This window comes from Astyanax mexicanus, chromosome 8 (genome assembly GCF_023375975.1).
Source record: "Astyanax mexicanus isolate ESR-SI-001 chromosome 8, AstMex3_surface, whole genome shotgun sequence".
NCBI lineage: Eukaryota > Metazoa > Chordata > Actinopteri > Characiformes > Acestrorhamphidae > Astyanax > Astyanax mexicanus.
Genome location: NC_064415.1, coordinates 43704003 through 43721982, shown reverse-complemented (window position 1 = coordinate 43721982; position 17980 = coordinate 43704003). Strand labels below are relative to the sequence as shown.

The 17980-nt window shown below is 37.4% G+C and overlaps 1 protein-coding gene across 1 annotated transcript; it reads left to right on the top strand.

Annotated features, from left to right (window-relative positions):
* The first annotated feature begins 297 nt into the window (after positions 1-297).
* ttc19 (tetratricopeptide repeat domain 19) lies at positions 298-16642 on the top strand. The gene is made up of 10 exons (XM_022685663.2): positions 298-514; positions 4065-4150; positions 7252-7362; positions 7449-7487; positions 7618-7674; positions 10649-10710; positions 10894-10988; positions 13532-13686; positions 14593-14755; positions 15343-16642. Exons 3-10 carry the CDS (start codon positions 7258-7260, stop codon positions 15504-15506), a joined length of 840 nt encoding a protein of 279 aa, XP_022541384.1. The 5' UTR covers positions 298-514; positions 4065-4150; positions 7252-7257; the 3' UTR covers positions 15507-16642.
* The last annotated feature ends 1338 nt before the right edge of the window (positions 16643-17980 follow it).

Sequence of the window (17980 nt, the reverse complement as noted above, 5' to 3'; positions counted from 1 at the left end):
TTCTTCTCTATTTAAAAAAGATTTTAGTCAGAATTAAAACATAAACATGTTGTACACATAATAATCATAATATTTCAGAGGACAGCATGCATCTCTATAGACCAAACAGATAATATAAAATAATATAATATAATATATATATATATAACTTGTAAATAGACCCTGTAAATAGATGTAGGGCTGTGTCACGTGACTGCACAGTCCGCATCAGTACAGGATCAGAGAGGAAACATGGCGCTGGCCGCCGGCTGTGGGCTGTTCGTGGCGCGGCGGGTGTGCGCGGGGTCGCTGGTCGGTGTGGGGGTGAGGGGAGTGAGGGGGCTGGGTGCTCTGTCTCCGGGTGAAGCTCGCTTTGCGCTGCAGCCCGCGCGGCTCCTCTCACCGCTGCCGCCGCTGCGCGGTTCTCCGGGGCGAAGGTCGTCCAGGCGCTGCAGAAGCGCGGCGTGCCCGTCCGAGCAGAGCGGGACCGGGGGCAGCGGGTACCGGCGCGGGGCCGCGCTGTGGAGCGCGCTGGGTGAGTACAGGCTGGCGGAGGCGCAGCTGTGACAGCTGCTGTACTGTACTGTACTGTACTGTACTGTACTGTACTGTACTGTACTGAGAGTGCTGGGGGACTGGCATGGAGGTCTCAATGTGTATTATTATTATGTCATCTCACAGGTGTAGGAGATGTCCCAAAGACCTAGATTGGCTGTGTGTAGAACACGCTGTCCCCTGTTCAAGCAAAGCAACTGCAGATTTGTTAAAGTAATAGCCCATCTATTAACCCATAAGAGCCCAGACCCATTTCTGAATATTAATACCAAATTCAAAATGTAATCAGTTCAGCTCATTCTTGTTTTGTTCTTATTGTGAAAACATTACTGTAAATATTTTAATGTTAAAATCCTGATGTAACAAAAATGACACAACAATAATTTTATTTAACATTTTGTTCTAGAAATAAGGTCAGAACTGGTAAAATGGAACGTAAAACCTGTTAATAAAAGCGTTTGAATGGTTAAAGACTTGGAACAGATCTGTAAAAGCAGAAAATACACTTTTAAAAAGAGTTCAATTTAGCTGTAGCACTGATAAAATTCAGTGCTGAGAGGAAAGGTAAATTAGAAGGAGGCTCTGTTGGGTGACACCTCTAATTTCAGTTTCATATGCCACTAGAGGTATCCTGCAGCACGTTTTCCCAAAGGTACAGTGGTGTAAAAAGTATTTTTTTACACCAGATAAAAAACACTTACAGATTTCTTTCGTTTTTAATTTTTTTTAGATTATCAAACTAACTTCAATATCAGAAAAATATAACCGGAGTAAATAAAAAGGGCTTTTTAAATGGCGATTTTATTTATTAAGGGGTAAAAACTATCCAAAACAATCTTGCCTTTTGTGAAAAAGGGCTTGTCCCTCCATGAATTAACTGTGATTCATCACACCTTTTGAAAAGCTGAGTTAAATTTCATTAACCCCATCCACCCCTTATAAATGCCAAACCTGTATAATCAAGAAATCACTTAAATCGAGCTTGTCTGACAACATGAAGCAGCTAAAATATCTCAAAAAGCAACACATTATGCCGCCATCTGAAGAAATAAAAAAAATAAAAAAACAGATGAAAAAACAAAGTCATTGATCATCTATCAGTCTATCTACAAAGTCATTTCTAAGATTTTGGGACTCCAGTGGACCACAGTGAGAGCTATTATTCACTAATGGAAAAAAAAAACATACAAAACTGGAGTGGCTGGCTGACCGAAATTATTTCAAAAGGGCATAGAAAACTCATCCAGGAGGTCCCAAAAGAACCCAGAACAACATTTAAAGATCTGCAGGTCTCGTTTGCCTTAATAATTTAAAAATAATAAGACAAAAAACACTGCTGACCAAAAAATAACAACAACCCATCTCACATTTACCAAAAAACATCTTGATCTTGAACTGGAAGGTGTGTGTCCTGTCACATCTGCTGTAAAATTAAGCAATAATTTCAGAAAAAGAATATTAAACTGAACTTAAAACATGGTGCTGGAATTGTGGTGGTCTGCATCTGGACAAGTTGTTTTAATGGATGGAATCAAAAATTCTGTTGTTTACTTGACAATCCTGAAGAAGAATGTCCGGCACACAAATCTCTGTCCACCTCAGAATGGCTTAAATAAAACAAAATGAAGGTTTTGGAGTGGCCTAGTCAAAGTCTGATTGAGATGCTGTGGCATGATCTTAAACAGGCAGTTTATGTTTAAAAACCCTCCTATGAGGCTGAATTACAACAATTCTGCAAAGAACAGTGGACCAAAATTACCCCAAAGAGATATGAAAGACTCGTTCCCAGTTATTGGTAAAGCTTGATTGCAGTTGTTGCTGCCAAAGGTGGCACAATCAAGGGCTAGATTGGTTTGGATAGTTTTCCCTTAAATAAAATACAATTAAAAAGTGTTGTTTTTTTATAGTTTATAGTTTTTTATAGGTTGTCTGATGTCTGGCTGTCTAATTTGTTTAATAATAAGAAAAATATCAGTATGAAAAAAAAGCGAAAACAAAAGAAATGTGTACTAGTGTCAAATATACTGTATTGCAGTTGAATCTGTAGAGCATGTACACTTGTAAGCTGCCAAAGATACAGTAGACTTCACAGCTTGTCCCATAAATGCTGGATTGGCATTAAATCTAGTGACCAGGTGGGCCAACCAGGCGGGCAACTCTTTCTATATGTGGATTAGGGTTATCATGCTAAAAACGGCAGTTGGAATGGTCCTGCCATTAGAGGCAACACATGTGTCCACAGGATGTCCTGAAAACTAAGTGAATGACCGGGCTGTTAGTGTCCCTTATTTCTTTACTGAGGTTTGTATGGAACTTAAGGATGCATGTCTTTCCACAGCAAAGGCAGAACTGAAGCACCCCCACAAGGCCTCCATACTCTAACCAAATCTTGTCATATACTAAGTTCCAGTCAGTTGCAATTGAGGTTTTACATTGATGACACCACTGCAAATAAAGGCAGTCTGGCTGACAGATGACCTAGATGGCGGACAATTGGTCAAATTAACCATCCTACATCAACCTGTCAGTCCAATGATGACCCCTCTCAAAGTCTGTCAACTTGTGAAATGTGTTTTAGTGAGTTTTAGCTCTGGAAAAAAATAAGAGACCATTTAAAATGAGTTTCTTTAATTTTACCACATTGGTTTCTTTAATTTTGCCACATTGAAAACCTCTGAAATTTAATCAAGAGGAAGATGGATGATCACAAGCCATAAAACCAAACTGAACTGTTTAAATTTTCGCACCAGGAGCGGCATAAAGTTATCCAAAAGCAGTGTGTATGACTGGTGAAGGAGAACACGCCAAGATGCATAAAAACTTTGATTAGAAACCAAATATTTTCCACCAAATATTGATTCTGAAGTTTTAAAACTGTATGAATAGGATTTTTTTTTTCTTTGAATTATTTGAGGTCGGAAAGCTTTGCATCATTTTCAGCCATTTCTCCTTTCTGCAAATAAATGCTTTAAATGACACAAATTTTGGATATATTTGGAATTTGGGAGAAATGTTGTTTATAGAATAAAGCAACAATGTATATTTTCCTCAAAAAACGTACCTATAATTTTTTTTATATATAGATGTACATTAATCAGTCACACATATAATCACTTACACGTCTGTCTGAGAGCTAACTGCATGCCAGATTTTGCAGCAATCTGGGGTGTGTTATTTGTTTTTGCCAATAAGTGTGTGTTATCTAGCCTTAATTGGATAATATAATGCTAGTCAGCATGCCAGTGTCCTATGTTGTTTTTTTATAGGGTAAGGTCTTGAGGCTTTATTGCTTTTAGTTGCACTGGCCTCGTATCGTAGCTCCAGTGCAAAGCAAAACATGCCATCGTTGAGAGATTGCATTTGAAGAAAAAGGGAAATTGTCAAGTTTGATTCTCAGCCAAACCATCTCTCTCATTACTCTTATTATCTTTTGTTTACTGGTACATTCTTTATTGTGACAGACTGTGGACACTTTGACAGTTTCTCCACTGTGTTATTACAATGTCAAAACGCATTATGTTTGTTTTCAGCATTCTCAATATTTGGAAGCACAGATGAGAGAACTGAGGCGCAGAAGACTGAGGATGAGATTATTCTACTGCTAAAAAAAGCAAAGGTAATTTATTGACAATACAAAAGCTCTATCACAGAGTCTTTATTTCAGTTTAATAGAGAAAGTTATTGTAAGCACTCATAGTCTCAAAATAGCAACATAGGTCTATTCACTTTTTTCCTGTATTATGACTGGACATTATTGTACTGTATGTATTAGTGAGGTAATATTTCACAAATGTCATAATTTACGCTGCAATTTGTACCTTATAGTTTAGAAGAAGCATGTTTAAAACAAAAGATCTCTTTGCAATCCACCATAATGTTATGAGCAGAAATATATCAGCTAAATTCTTGATTCTTGAGAGATAAAGAAAAAGAAAAAATAGCATATAAGTTTCTTTCTACAGCGAGAGGCAGAGAGACAAGAATGATGGAGTATGAGGCCAGGGAGACAACCAAGTCTACAGTTACAATAGCTATATATAGGGCTGGGCGATATGGAAAAAAATCTTATTACGATATAGTTTTTCATATCAGCCGATATCGATATGTATCACGATATAAATCAAATCACTTTCTGTTACACTTAAAGGTTTCTATTTTTACTCAGAAGTGACAGAATAAGGGAGTTATGGACAAAATCACTAGCAGGCTCAGAGCCTTGTGGACAGACACTAGGATGTTAACATCTTGCCAGGTGGGTACAGCTTTTAAATTAATTTTAAAAAGGGGACAAATATATAAACTAAAAAATATGTAAGACCCTTTACATTATATGTCTGTTTAATTTAAATTGCAATAACACTTTATTTATTTTTATAAAATTATATTTAATCAAAAGATCATTCCCCTCCCTGAATGCAGGCAACTACATAAAGCAAAATACAAGAGTATATCACAGTGTTCATTTTGACAGGTGATTTTGATACAGTCTTAGTCTTTTCACTAAAATGTATAATAGTTTTAGTTACATTTTAGTCTATCGGATATTATTAGTTTTAGTCAGATTTCAGTCTAGTTTAATTTTGGTCATATAAAAAGTATGTATTACATATGTTTTACTGTTTTTCTATTTTCTATTTGTTGTAATTTTAGATAATTTACTGCTTATGTTTTTTTTTTAAATAAGAGCCTTTAGTTTTTTTTTCATTTAAATTAAGCTAACATTTAAATATTTAAAAAAAAAAGTGGCCTATAATGGAGGTGGGAGGAATAAAGTCAAGTTTCTGAAATGATCCACTTCTACTGCAGTACAGATTTATACTAACATTACTGGCTTTCAGTAGACTAGACTTACATTACTTAAGTGTATTTAAAACTCCAGTTCAGTAACAGCAATGTTTAGCTCAGTTCAAATACAGCTAGACAGATTATATAATCTTCTGTATTTAGTAAAATATCCAGCATAACAGACTCTCTATCTGTTAAAAACTATAAAACACAAAGACAGAGGAGAATGCTGCCCTCAGGGTTTTCTAACAGAAACAGTGAGAGTTAGGAAAAAAGATGGAAAGTGCTTCCTTTCTGTGTGTTTATATACTAACCCCTCACTCGTGCTGAAGTTAACCTTAATTTACACGAAACGTGGATTAACACGGCTAACGTGCGTTACCCATTAGTTTATTAGAATGTAAAAAGCAGTGAAAGCATCTTAGCTAATGATGACAGATTGCACAGATCCCTTTTACACCTAAACATCGCTAACTTTAAACTGGAGACAAGCTAATCTAACTAGCAGCAAACAGAGCAGCGTTTACCTGCCTTCAGAAATCTGAACAAGCTCACCTCTCTAAATATCTTGGAGACGCATGCCTCATATTTAAAAGGTGAGTTTTCCAGTGTAGCGCCGCTGAATAGTATAAATGAAGTTTATCCAGTAAATGGGAGAGAAGGAGCCGCTATGTGAGGAGTTCAGAGTGGAGGGGCTCGGGGGGTGGGGCGGAGGGGGATGGTGGAGAGGGGAGGGGAGGGGTTGTACTGGGCTGAGCAGCAGTTCAGCGTGCTGCCTGATCTCGTGCTGCGCCTTTTCACAACGCTACTTAAACGGGAAATAGAAAATTTAGTTTATCGAATTTCTCGCCCCGACTTATCGCGATATATAGTTTCCTCGATAACTATCGATATCGTTTTATCGCCCAGCACTAGCTATATATATATATCAGTGGCGGATGCTGGTCTTTCAAGCAGGGGAAGCTCAATTTCGGCCTACATCTTAACATATGTAGTTTTATTTATACGTAAATTCTACTCTCCCTGAGATTTTTTTTGTAAACAAAAAGCATTATTTTTAAGTTTTTTTACTAAACAACAAAAAGGTACCCATTTTATGTTTATATCATGAATAAACATAAAATAATCAGTTAAAAAAAACATTACGCAAAATCTTTAAAGTTGGTAAAGGAAAAAATGCAAGTAAATTTATTTCCTTTTTGGACAGTTTTAATTTCCTTAAATAATCCCTTTATTAATTTAAATTAGTTGATCTGCCCTCCTGTTTAACTCAGTTTTTCTTTGTAAGGAAGACTGTCAAATGGCTTCTCCAAATCCGTCCACAACATTAAAACTGTCTGACATTATGTGCAGCATGCAACGGCGCGAGGCTAGTGTGAAATGTGTCCGTCTGTGAGTGCCTTGTGACGGTGGAGGGGCTGAGCAGCACCCGCTGAACAGAAACTGCGATAGAAAAGAGTGATAGAAGTCAGAAAGAGTGATATAAGTCAGAAAGAGTAACAAAAGTCACAAACGCAGCTACAGAAAAGCACCAGAAATAGAAGCTCGATTTGTCGCTAGTCGTTTTTAATAAAGAAAATGCCGCTATAAGGATTAGGAAAGTCTCCGGTGCAACTCAGAACAGAATGAAAATGCTCCCATCACGGATTTTTACACTAAAAGATCGCTGATTCGCTCATTTCGCTGTCAATCAAAAAGGGACTCCGCCTCAGACAGATCATCCAATCATCATGCAGAAGCTGAGCGTCCGGGCCGGCCGAGGCCAGCCCACTGCTCCATAGACCCCCAGAGACGCTGAGCGTCCGATGGGCGGGACAAAGCCCAGCATTTATCCAAAGACTCATCTCGTTTTCTGAGGAAATGTGTCCCACATAAAGTATCCAGCACATCAGGACGAGTAACATGGTCTGTGTTTGTTTGTGTGCTTCACAGTACAGCATGATGACTGGGGAGCTAGAAGCTGCTAATGTTTTTTTGCACAAAGCAGTTCGACTCGCCCACCAGAGCCACAACAATGATGCCATCATCTACACCTACAGCCTGGTATTAACCTGTGACCATTTTAAACAGAAATTATTACTAGAATACACTAAGATTTTATGTAATAATCTCAGTGCCTCTTTCTACAGATGGCCAACCTGGCTTTCATCCGAGGCCAGCTGGATAACGTGAGTACAAGTGTGGGGGTGGGATTGTCGTCACTGCCTGCCCTCATTCACTGCCACAGAAACCTTTGTTGCACTTTTGACCTCCAGGTAGAAACAGGTGTTACCCATGTGCTCTTGTCACCCTCTGCAGGCCGAGAAACTGTTCAAAGCAGCCATGAGCTTCTTGCTGTCCGGAGGAACGCCACAGGTAGGAAGATGTTTCAAGCTCCGTTATCTCTATTGAAATGAAGATTATAACGTATATAGATACTAGTCATTTATTAAACTAGTGCTTATCAAATCCTGCACATCTATTTCTTTCCATTCTCACGAACTTGATTTAACTAACAAGTCTTTTCAGAGGATGTGAATGCAGACACATTTAAAACTACATGGGTTGAACAATGAAACACCTGGTTTTAGACCCCGACGACAGTTCTGGTGGAAACAGGAGAGTCAAGGTGCACATTGAATTCTGCCGTGATTTGGGCAGCTGTGGTTTTAGTTTTTTTTTGGATACAATCCAGGTTAGCACCCAAACATCCCTTTCAGACAGCTTCTTCTTGCGTCCACAGTTAATCCTGTTGGATGTGGTTGGTCCTTCATGTTGGTATTCTGACATTACCCTGGATAACGTGGCTCTTGATGCATCACAAAGACTTGCTGTCTTGGTCACAGATGCTCCAGCAATACGTGCACACCAACAATTTGTCCTCTTTTGAACTCTGGTATGTCACCCATAATGTTGTGTGCATTGCAATACTTTGAGCAAAACTGTGCTCTTACCCTGCTGATTGAACCTTCACACTTTGCTCTTACTGGTGTAATGTGAAGACTGGCCACCAAGCTGCTCCAATTTAGCCATTAAACCTCCCACACTAAAATGACAGGTGTTTAAGTTTCATTGTCCAACCCCTGTACATAGAATTACAATTAGAAATGTCACTATGTATTTCATAGCACTATTTGCTGCCAATTCTAAATTCCACTATATATATATATATATATATATATATATATATATATATATATATATATATATATATATATATATATATACTCTACCTCAATAACAGATTGTGTATAACCAATTTGCACCTTATCTGCACCTTATCCTCACCTTTATGTTATACCGTATTGGTACTGCACTGTCCTGTCTGTTAAAACTGTCTCATGTCTGCTGTATTTATTGTAGAGTGTTTATTTCTGTGTTGCACAATTTGTCGCGCATTTGCACTTTGTTGTGTATATTGCACAGTTTGTCCCATATTTTACTGTGTTGGTTCCAGAGAAACATAATTTCATTGCACTGTGTATCTAAATTAAGTTAAAATGAAGTTGCAAGCACAAGTTGCATTCTGAAAGTTGTCACAAGGGACATCTACAGCAACAGCCAACCACTTGTTCCAGCTCCATGCATTTTCCAGTCAATTTCATGGCACTATAATTTGTTGTATACCTTTCCCTTAAGTACTGAGTGTTTAAATTGCCACATTATAAAAGCATACATGAATTCGTACAGCAGGACCATGCATAAAGGACCATGCCTTTTTTTTTTTTTTACTGATTTTCTGTCTTTAATCACGGTTAATCTTCAAACCCCACTCTACACAATTTATACTTCCAGATTATGCATGTGAAAGAGTGCTGACTGCCAGCTCTGAACCTTAAAAACAAACTGCTTCATCACACAGTAATTCCAATAGGAAGAAACAAATGCAGATACCACTCATTTGTATATGAAGACCTTTTTCTGTGCAGTAATAACAAATCTGTTATAATAATTAAGCCAAAAAGTAATATTTATAGTGTATATTGAAGTGTAAACTATTTCCAAACTTTATAGTAATGAAGCCCAATATTAATTGTAGGTACTGGCAGTGCAATGGTGCAGGTTGTGGCTCTAAGAAAGCTATGCTCCATTTAAATCAGAGCAAATCTAATTTATTTATATAGCACTATTCCTGCTGATGTTGTCGCAAAGCAGCTTTATAGAAAAAAAACACGAAACAGAGAACTTAGAAACCCCAGTGAGTAACAGTGGCAGGAAAAAACCTCCCTCTGAGAAGGAGGAAGAAATCTTGGGAGAAACCAAGGGGGACCATCTTCCTCTGATCAGACTGCTTGTAAATTATTTATAAAAATTACTATACAGTAACATAGATCTAATATATTCAGGTGAATAGCTTCAGCAAAAATGGAAGCATGTTGAAAGTTACTATTTAGAGTTCATGTAAACTTCAATATAGTTGGTTAGTGAGAATATTGGTACTAAATATTTAGACTTCTGGATCAGAGATATCACATTTATTTAACAATACGAGTGTGTTTTATTGTAGTGTATTAGTGCTTGTTTACATTATGTACATATGTGTGTTCTCCTCAGACTCACACTGCAGTGTGCATCTGCTGACTGTATCTAAAAAGTTGGGCTCAGCTCTGCTCTCATTGGTTAACAGTGTTCAAGGCATGATTTCAGTGCTGCATCTCGGAGAATGAGCATCCACCCCACACTACATATATACTAAGTCATATATTTTAAACATCAAGACCACTGAGTCAGAATCATCCTGATTATCCTGTAGTGTGGATTAGACGTGTATAAACGCATGTGGTGAAAATCTCACCAGGATACAGTTCAATTACTAGTCACATGAAGTGACCAGGCTCAAACATAGGCTAGTTTTAATGTAAGTGTTTACTTAATTAAGGTTTACACATTACTAAATCAAAACGGGTTGCATCACACAAACTAGTATATATGTAGGAGCTAGTAGGTACTAAATATTTACACCTAACCCTGCAGGTATAAGCTGTAACTAAACCAGTGAGATATATACACACTCTGTTAAGGCTGTTTTTATATAAATTTATACATAAATTTAAAAAAACATCTGTGCTAGTGGACAGCCGTGTTTCCATGGCAACATTTTGATTGGTGCCTCCTAAAAGCTTATGTTGCTCCCAAAGCAATCCAGACTGTTCTCCTCCCATTTATAAGTCGCTTTGCTTAAAAGCGGCCCTTAAATGTAATGTAATATACTCTTATGTAATGTACATATGTTTTTAACCTGTGTAAAGTAAACATTCAAGTTTTGCAAAAAAAACAAAGCTTGTCTATACTTTTGTGATTTAATACATGAATTTTAATTCTTTATTTATATATTTTTTTTGTTGAACAGGATGATAATGCTGTTATTGAAATGTCTCTGAAGCTGGCCAGCATCTACGCCACACAGAATAAGTATGTTTTTTTCCCTTCTGTTTCTTGTGCAAAAATATACCTGTACAAGCATATTACTACTGCTGTTATTTGGTAGCCATCTTTCAGATATAATGAACAGATTAATAGAAATTGTTGTGGGTAAAATAAGGTGAAATTCTGTGGTTTTACCTGTAAGGGGCAGCACTGTGTTGTTTTTAATAGGAACGAGTTGGCAGAGCACGGCTTCCAGTTCTGCACAGAGTCACTGGAGGCCAAGATAGAAAAGCATAAGGAACTTCCCCCTGATGCTCTATCAGGTAACAGAACCCAGCCGTGTGCTTCTCTAGATTTCAAATAATTACAATTATAGTTAATACAGTAGTGCTTTAAAGTTTGTGAATCCATTATAATGTTCTATATTTCTGCATATATAACCTTAAAATTAGTTAAAGAACCCAGTTAAACAAATGAGAAATGAATATTATACAAAATATACAAAATTTATTTCTTGGAGAAAATTATCCAATATTTCATATTTGTGAGTATCTGGTGTACAGAATAGAATAGAATATAGTCTGGGATGTTGGTGGGTTCCTTCATATTAACTGCTTTCTTCAGGTCCTTCCACAACATTTCCATTGGATTTGACTTGGCCATTAACATTAACTTTTATTCTAGAAATATTCTTTGGTAGAACCACTTGTGTGCTAAGTTGCTTTGAGGTTACCTTGGGGTCCTTTTTGACCTTGCGGCTATTACACTTCATGCTCTTTAAGTGATTTTGGTGATGTTGGTCACAACATCAACTCCTTGAGGGGGGTAACAGTGGTCTTAAATTTCCTCCATTTGTACACAATCTGTCTAACTGTTGATTGGTGGAGTCATGAATCTTTAGAAAAGATTTTGTAACATTTTCCAGCCTGATGAGAATCTCTTTTCATTGTTAATAATGCACGTCCACAATTGTCATCCCAATTAGGGCTGCCATGATTAGTCGACTAGTCACGATTATGTCGACTATTAAAATAGTCGACGACTAATTTAAAAGTCGATTAGTCGTTTTTTTTTTTTCTTTGTTTTTCTCTCCAAACTGCTGCGACTGCCTTTCTGTCCTGGACTCACATGCGCAGTAGTGGAAACCGGGGTAGGTAGTGGACGACATCTCAGGACATTATACAAGTCTGGTTTCCATCCAAACCTTTCGAAAAAAGAATGCGCAATTTCCAAATTTCGGCAGAAAAAAATGCGAATTAAGCCGTGTTTCCATTCACTACAGTTATGTGAATAACCTTTAGATAACGTGGGAGAGGACGCCAAACAAGCATGGAGAGGTTTGATTCTGTTTTTGCTCTGATACGTCATTTTTTATGCGAAAAACCCTTTTCCATCCAGTTTTTCCGAATTTTGGCGATGCGATATTCTAACTTTTCCACCCCCTCCTAGCGTAAAAATCGTTTTGCGATATTTGGGGCTTTTTTCGAATTTTTGACTTTTTCCATCCAGCTTTTTTCATGCGCATTTTGAAAATGTGCAAAAACTTGGTGGATGGAAAACCCTCTACAGACAGGCTCTGGTTTCATGGCTACCCCGCTACAGAACTCAAAAGTGTGGGATCACCAAGAAAATAAAAGTGAAACGCGTGCAATGCAATATCTGCAATGAAGAACTTGCCTTCCTCGGCAGCACAACCGCGATGCACGAGCACCTGAAAAGGAGGCATGTTGTGGCTGATTAAATGACGAAGAAGCTAAATTGCTATTTAGCTGCTAAAATTAGCGTAAACAGAGCGTTAACTTAGTACTTAACTTACTCATCTTGATAGCTTTAAAACAGAGGTCACTAATAGGCGGACCGCGATCCGGATCCGGACCCAGACGTTGTCACAAATGCCGTCCCAAACCGATAAACTACAGAGAAGGATTTCATTCTGACAGTGGCTTCTGTTTTCAGTGCTTTTCGGTGCAGTAAACTCACAGATCAGTCATGTGTGGTGTAAAATCACCAAACGCTCTCCTCTGCCAATCAGATCTGTGCAGACCGCTGCCCTGTGTACGGTAATGTACACAATATCTGGACAGAGAGGCATTTTTTATTAATATACTTTTTTTTTCATAATAGTTCAAACAACCTCACGGTTGAGATGTTTCATAAATGCCAGTGCCTTATCCTTATTTTACACAGTTGTTTACACTTTATGCTAAACAGTAAAATAATTGTCTGTTACAACAAGCTGCATATTTCATTAAAGGTTTAATGAACTATGATTTTAATTGTTTTTATTTTTAGTTAGCATATAGCTGAAATCTAATGTTGGTTGTATAATAGCAGCTGCATTCTATTGTGATAAACTGTGTTTTATATTCAATTAACGTATGATCCGATTAGTCGACTAATCATAAAAAATAATCGGTGATTAGTCGACTATAAAAATAATCGTTTGTGGCAGCCCTAATCCCAATTGATTGAAAACACCTGACTCTAATTTCATCTTTAAGCTAACTGCTAATCCTAGAGGTTCACATTTTGTCATTCACAAATATGTAATATTGGATGTTCCTAAATATATATATATATATATATATATATATATATATATATATATATATATATCAAGTATAATAGTTTGTCTAATTTGTTTAACTGGGTTCTCTTTATCTACTTTTGGAATTTTTAGGACTTCTGACAACTTCTGACAAAATCTGACAATGTTTTATGTCATATTTACTTTTGTGAATAAAAGAAACATTAAAGCCTTTATTTATTTTAAGTACAGTTTATTGACATCTGTATGAGATATTAGAGCATTGAGGATTGGGGTAGAGGAACTCCTTACTCAGTGTGTTTTGTCTGGTTGCTGCAGAAGAGGAACGGAAGGACACTCGGCTGCTGTTGGGGCTCACTCTGGACGCCAGGGCACGATACTTGGCAGCTTCACACCGTCTGGCTGGAGCGTGCAGGGACTACCGGCTTGCTCTGCAGATCTGCCAGGAGGAACAGGGGGAGAGCCATCCTCAGGTACAGAGACTGACAGACCTTCAGCCACTGCTGACCTCTTATACCAACACTGTTCTTAACTTTATATGAGAATAATGAGGATATTAATGCATTAATTAATTCATTCATTACATTTGGATGTATTTATGTTTGTCTATTGACTCATTTCACCACTGGTCATCCATGACATTAAAACCACTGGTTTGAAATTAAGTTTTTACAGTGGCTCCTGTCAAGGATATACATATTAGTCAGCAAGTAAACGATCAGTTCTTGATGCTGATGCACAGTACCAGTCAAAACTCTGGACACATCTTAAATTGAAAATTGTTATTATAAAATGTTTTGGATTGTAGATTGTAAAACCATGAAGAAAAATATATGTAATACTTTAGTAAGCAAAAAGTGTAAAGTGCATTTTGTCCTCTAGGACAGCTGTGCACATCTTGGCATTTACTCTTGGTCTTTATTTCTTATGAGGTAGATTCACATGGAATGGCTTTCAGTTAACAGCTGTGCTGAACTTGTCAAGAGTTAATGACTTGTTTTTCTTGCTTTTACTCTTAATGTAGTTGTAAAGTTGTGAACAGGTATGGAAGTTGGTATACAGTGAAGAGCTCTATTTGTGTAATGTTCTAATCCAGATTATGACAAGAACTCCTTAACTAAGTAAAGAATAAAACATTACTTGAAAAACATAGAAAATTTCAAAAACTTTGCAAGTATTCTCAAGTGCAGTCGCAAAAACCATCACAACTTTATGATAAAACTGTTTAACACTTTTACGTCACTACATGATTCCTTATGTGTTCCATCATATTCTGAATGATTTCAGTATTCATTTACATGGAAAGAATAAAAAATAAAAACATTGTTAGCACAGTTGCCAATAGCTGTCCTATGACCTAATGTGTGTTTGTGTTCCAGACGCTGGTCCTGATGAGTGATTTGGCCACAGTGTTGGACCTGCAAGGGAAGCATGATGAGGCTTTGGCTCAGGTGCAGAAGGCTGTGGATCTGGGCCAGGCAGCGGGACACCCTGAACAACACATACTGCTGGGAAACATGGCAGGAATTCTTATGCACAAAGGTGATAGACCATTTATCTTCTGAATTATGAAGCATTCTGACGACAAAGAGTTTATCACCTGGGATTATTTACACTGTTATTATTTACAAATGCCAATTAAAAGGAAATGCAAATGAGAGAGTGAGTTCAGTTATTAATGTTGAAGGTTTTTTGTTGATTGGTATAGTGATAATGCCATAACACTTAGTCTGCCAGGTAAGATGATCAGTGGAGCTTGTGGTGGCCTAGACCACACCATAGCCACACTATTTACTACCTTATTTTCTGTACTATAAGGCGCACATAAAATCCTTTAATTCTCCCAAAAATCGTCAGTGTATGAATTTTACCAGTCAGTTTATTTCTTCAGCACAGAGACTGAAGCAATATTAGCATTAGTCGCTAACCATGCTAAGTGATAGCTCTTTTGCCATTCAGAGGTTAGTATTATCGGCCAGTAGCCTGCTGCTAACCCTGGCTGGAGTTGTAATGTAAGCTGTTATTTATACATTTCTCCTGTAGAGAGAGAGCTGGACTATGCTGTGTTTGATGGTAGATTAATGTTATATGCCTTTCATTAGGAGATGTTGTGTTTGTCGTGTCATCAGGTGCGTTTGAGGAGTCTGTTAAGCTGTATAAAGAGGCTCTGACGCTGGCGCAGGCAGCTGGCGATGCTGAGGCAGTGGAGCAGATTGAAGAAGGACTAAAGGAGCTGAAGAAGAGGGAAGAGAAACAGAGCACAAACACTAAAGAAGACCCTCTGTCTAAGTAGTGACCTGTGTTAAAGCCAATTTATATTTCTGTGTTGAACCTAGGCGTACCCTACACCATAACCTACGTGTACTCACATACTCAACACCATAGCTGCTGCTGTGATTGGTCCACTGAGCCTTGTGTTCGCCAAACACGCGTTCCGGCTTTCACAGCTTCAACACATGAATGCTCTAATATATAAACCAGAACAGCAGCGTAGGGTAACGCATTGGCTTGATGCAGAAGAATAAATTAGTCTTTATTATCTACACACTGGGAATGCACTCTGTCCAAGTATTCTGTAGAGGAACTACAGGACTGTCTGATCCTTTGTCATCTTCCATTTTCGTCCACTGTGGAATTTTTTTAAGCACATCCGTACAAACTGCATTGCACTGGATTTTTACAAAGGGGATTAATTGGGAACGATGATCTAAGATCATTTTTAAACCAGTGTGTCTAATGCTGTTGTCACAAATGGTTCTGTTGGAACAGCTGACTCAGGAAAGACTAAGAACAGTGTTGGAGAGAAGTCTTTCATTCCCTGCATGACCTGCTCCTCACGTCCGCCGGGTGTCCAGAGGGAGGGATCAAAGGACATCTGTGAGGCCTGTGGGTCATCAGCACTCCTCTCTGTGGTTCTCCTCTGTGTTTGATGTGTCGAGTGATGTGATAAACCTGCAAAAACTCAAATTTGTGTGCTGTTATTTTTAGCAGCCATATTTCAGATTCATATTTATGATAAAAAACAGATCTACAATACCATTTTAATCTAATCTGATCAGTGTGTTTTCAGACATAATACGGCTTCACAGTTATTAATTTATGCGCATGATGTGACTATGAAGACTGTGGTTTTGTATTTTGTGTTCCATATTTAAATTTAATGTTCTGTATTTAATTTTGATGTTCTGTATTTAATTATGATCCATCTCACTTATCATTTGTCAAGCAGTTACAATAAATTTTGGAGTTTTGCATATGGATACTGTAATCTTTAATGCACATGCAGTGGCCTACATTATTCTCTTTACCTGTTAAAAATATAGTTTTATGCCCAGAAGTATTTTATTTTTTTTATTAGTTGTGGGAGTGTTTTTTCTATGTGCCTGTGTGCCATGTTTGTCACAGTAAACAGAAGAACTGAAAACATTACAGTGGAGTACTTACATTTTTTACACCCATGTACACCCATTACATAAAAATTAGATATTTTAATCACAGTTAATCACAAACAGATATTTTTCATTTCCACTTTAAAATACACTTATTGCAAAAAATGCTCCTGGAATGAGTTGTTGGAATCAAATATAACTTGTGTGATTGTAAGGATAGTATATGTAACTGATTACAGTTTCGAGTGAAATGTGGATTGATGTGCTTACCATGGGGCCAACCATTGCTGGATCCCAAACAGAACTTGGATTTGTCACTAAATATTTTACAGTTCCAGTCTGTAGAAGTCTAGGTGTCTCGTTCATAACACCATTGCAAAATGGTTCAAAATGGCTAATAATTAGTTGAAACAACCATCCTGCTTCTTTCTGTCCAATAAGATGCCCCCTCTCTGAGTCTGTCACTGAGCTAAATAGTCCTTTTTGTGTTTTCTAGAGATATATCTATCAGTGTGCTCTCAAAATGTCACAATATCTAGTATAAAGCCTAGCCAGTTTTGTACGTGTGTTTGCGTACGTGTGCGCGTGTGTTGACATGTAGGTTCTTATGATCAGGATAAAAATGTTTTGTTATTATTGTACTCAGTAATTGTGCTGTCTGTTTTTCATTTGTAAAACGTTCAATTACCCACCCATCGTCTGTGAAACTGGTGCACCATTTCCATTAGAGAGTTAAACTTAACTGGGCTCATACTTAGTCCGTAGTCATCGTCAGCACCATCTGGAAATATGCTCATGACCAGCTTTCCCAAAGTGCTGTGTCATCACATTCCACATACTCACTCACCAAACAAGAAGAATTGGAATCTAATAGCTTGGGTGAACTGAAGCCTGAAGGAATGGTAAACTAGAGGGTCATGGAGGTCCTGACCTCGCTGTGTAAGTATATCTCTGTTTTCACACCAAACCTTACATCTCCATTTTGACATAATATGAATGTGGCTGGGTTTTTTTTGCATTATTTCAAAATTTCATAGTAAATTTGGCAATATGCTACAACAAAATGTTTTGCGCTGACCATTGTCAATTAAGTTTGTTCTCACAGCAAGTAAACTCGTGAAATAATAAAATATACATTTTAGATTTTTATTTCTTTACTAAAATGGATCTAAATAACTTAAAAATATCTTATAGAGGAACTGTTTACCAATAAACCAAAATGTACACTCAGAGGTGCCAAGTAATGAAGTACAAATAGCTAGTTACTTTACTAAAGTAGAAATGTTTTACTTTACTTTACTGAGGTAATTATATTTTAGACAACATTTTACTTTGACTACACAATTATCCATACTTTTTGCTCTTTACATTCCATTCA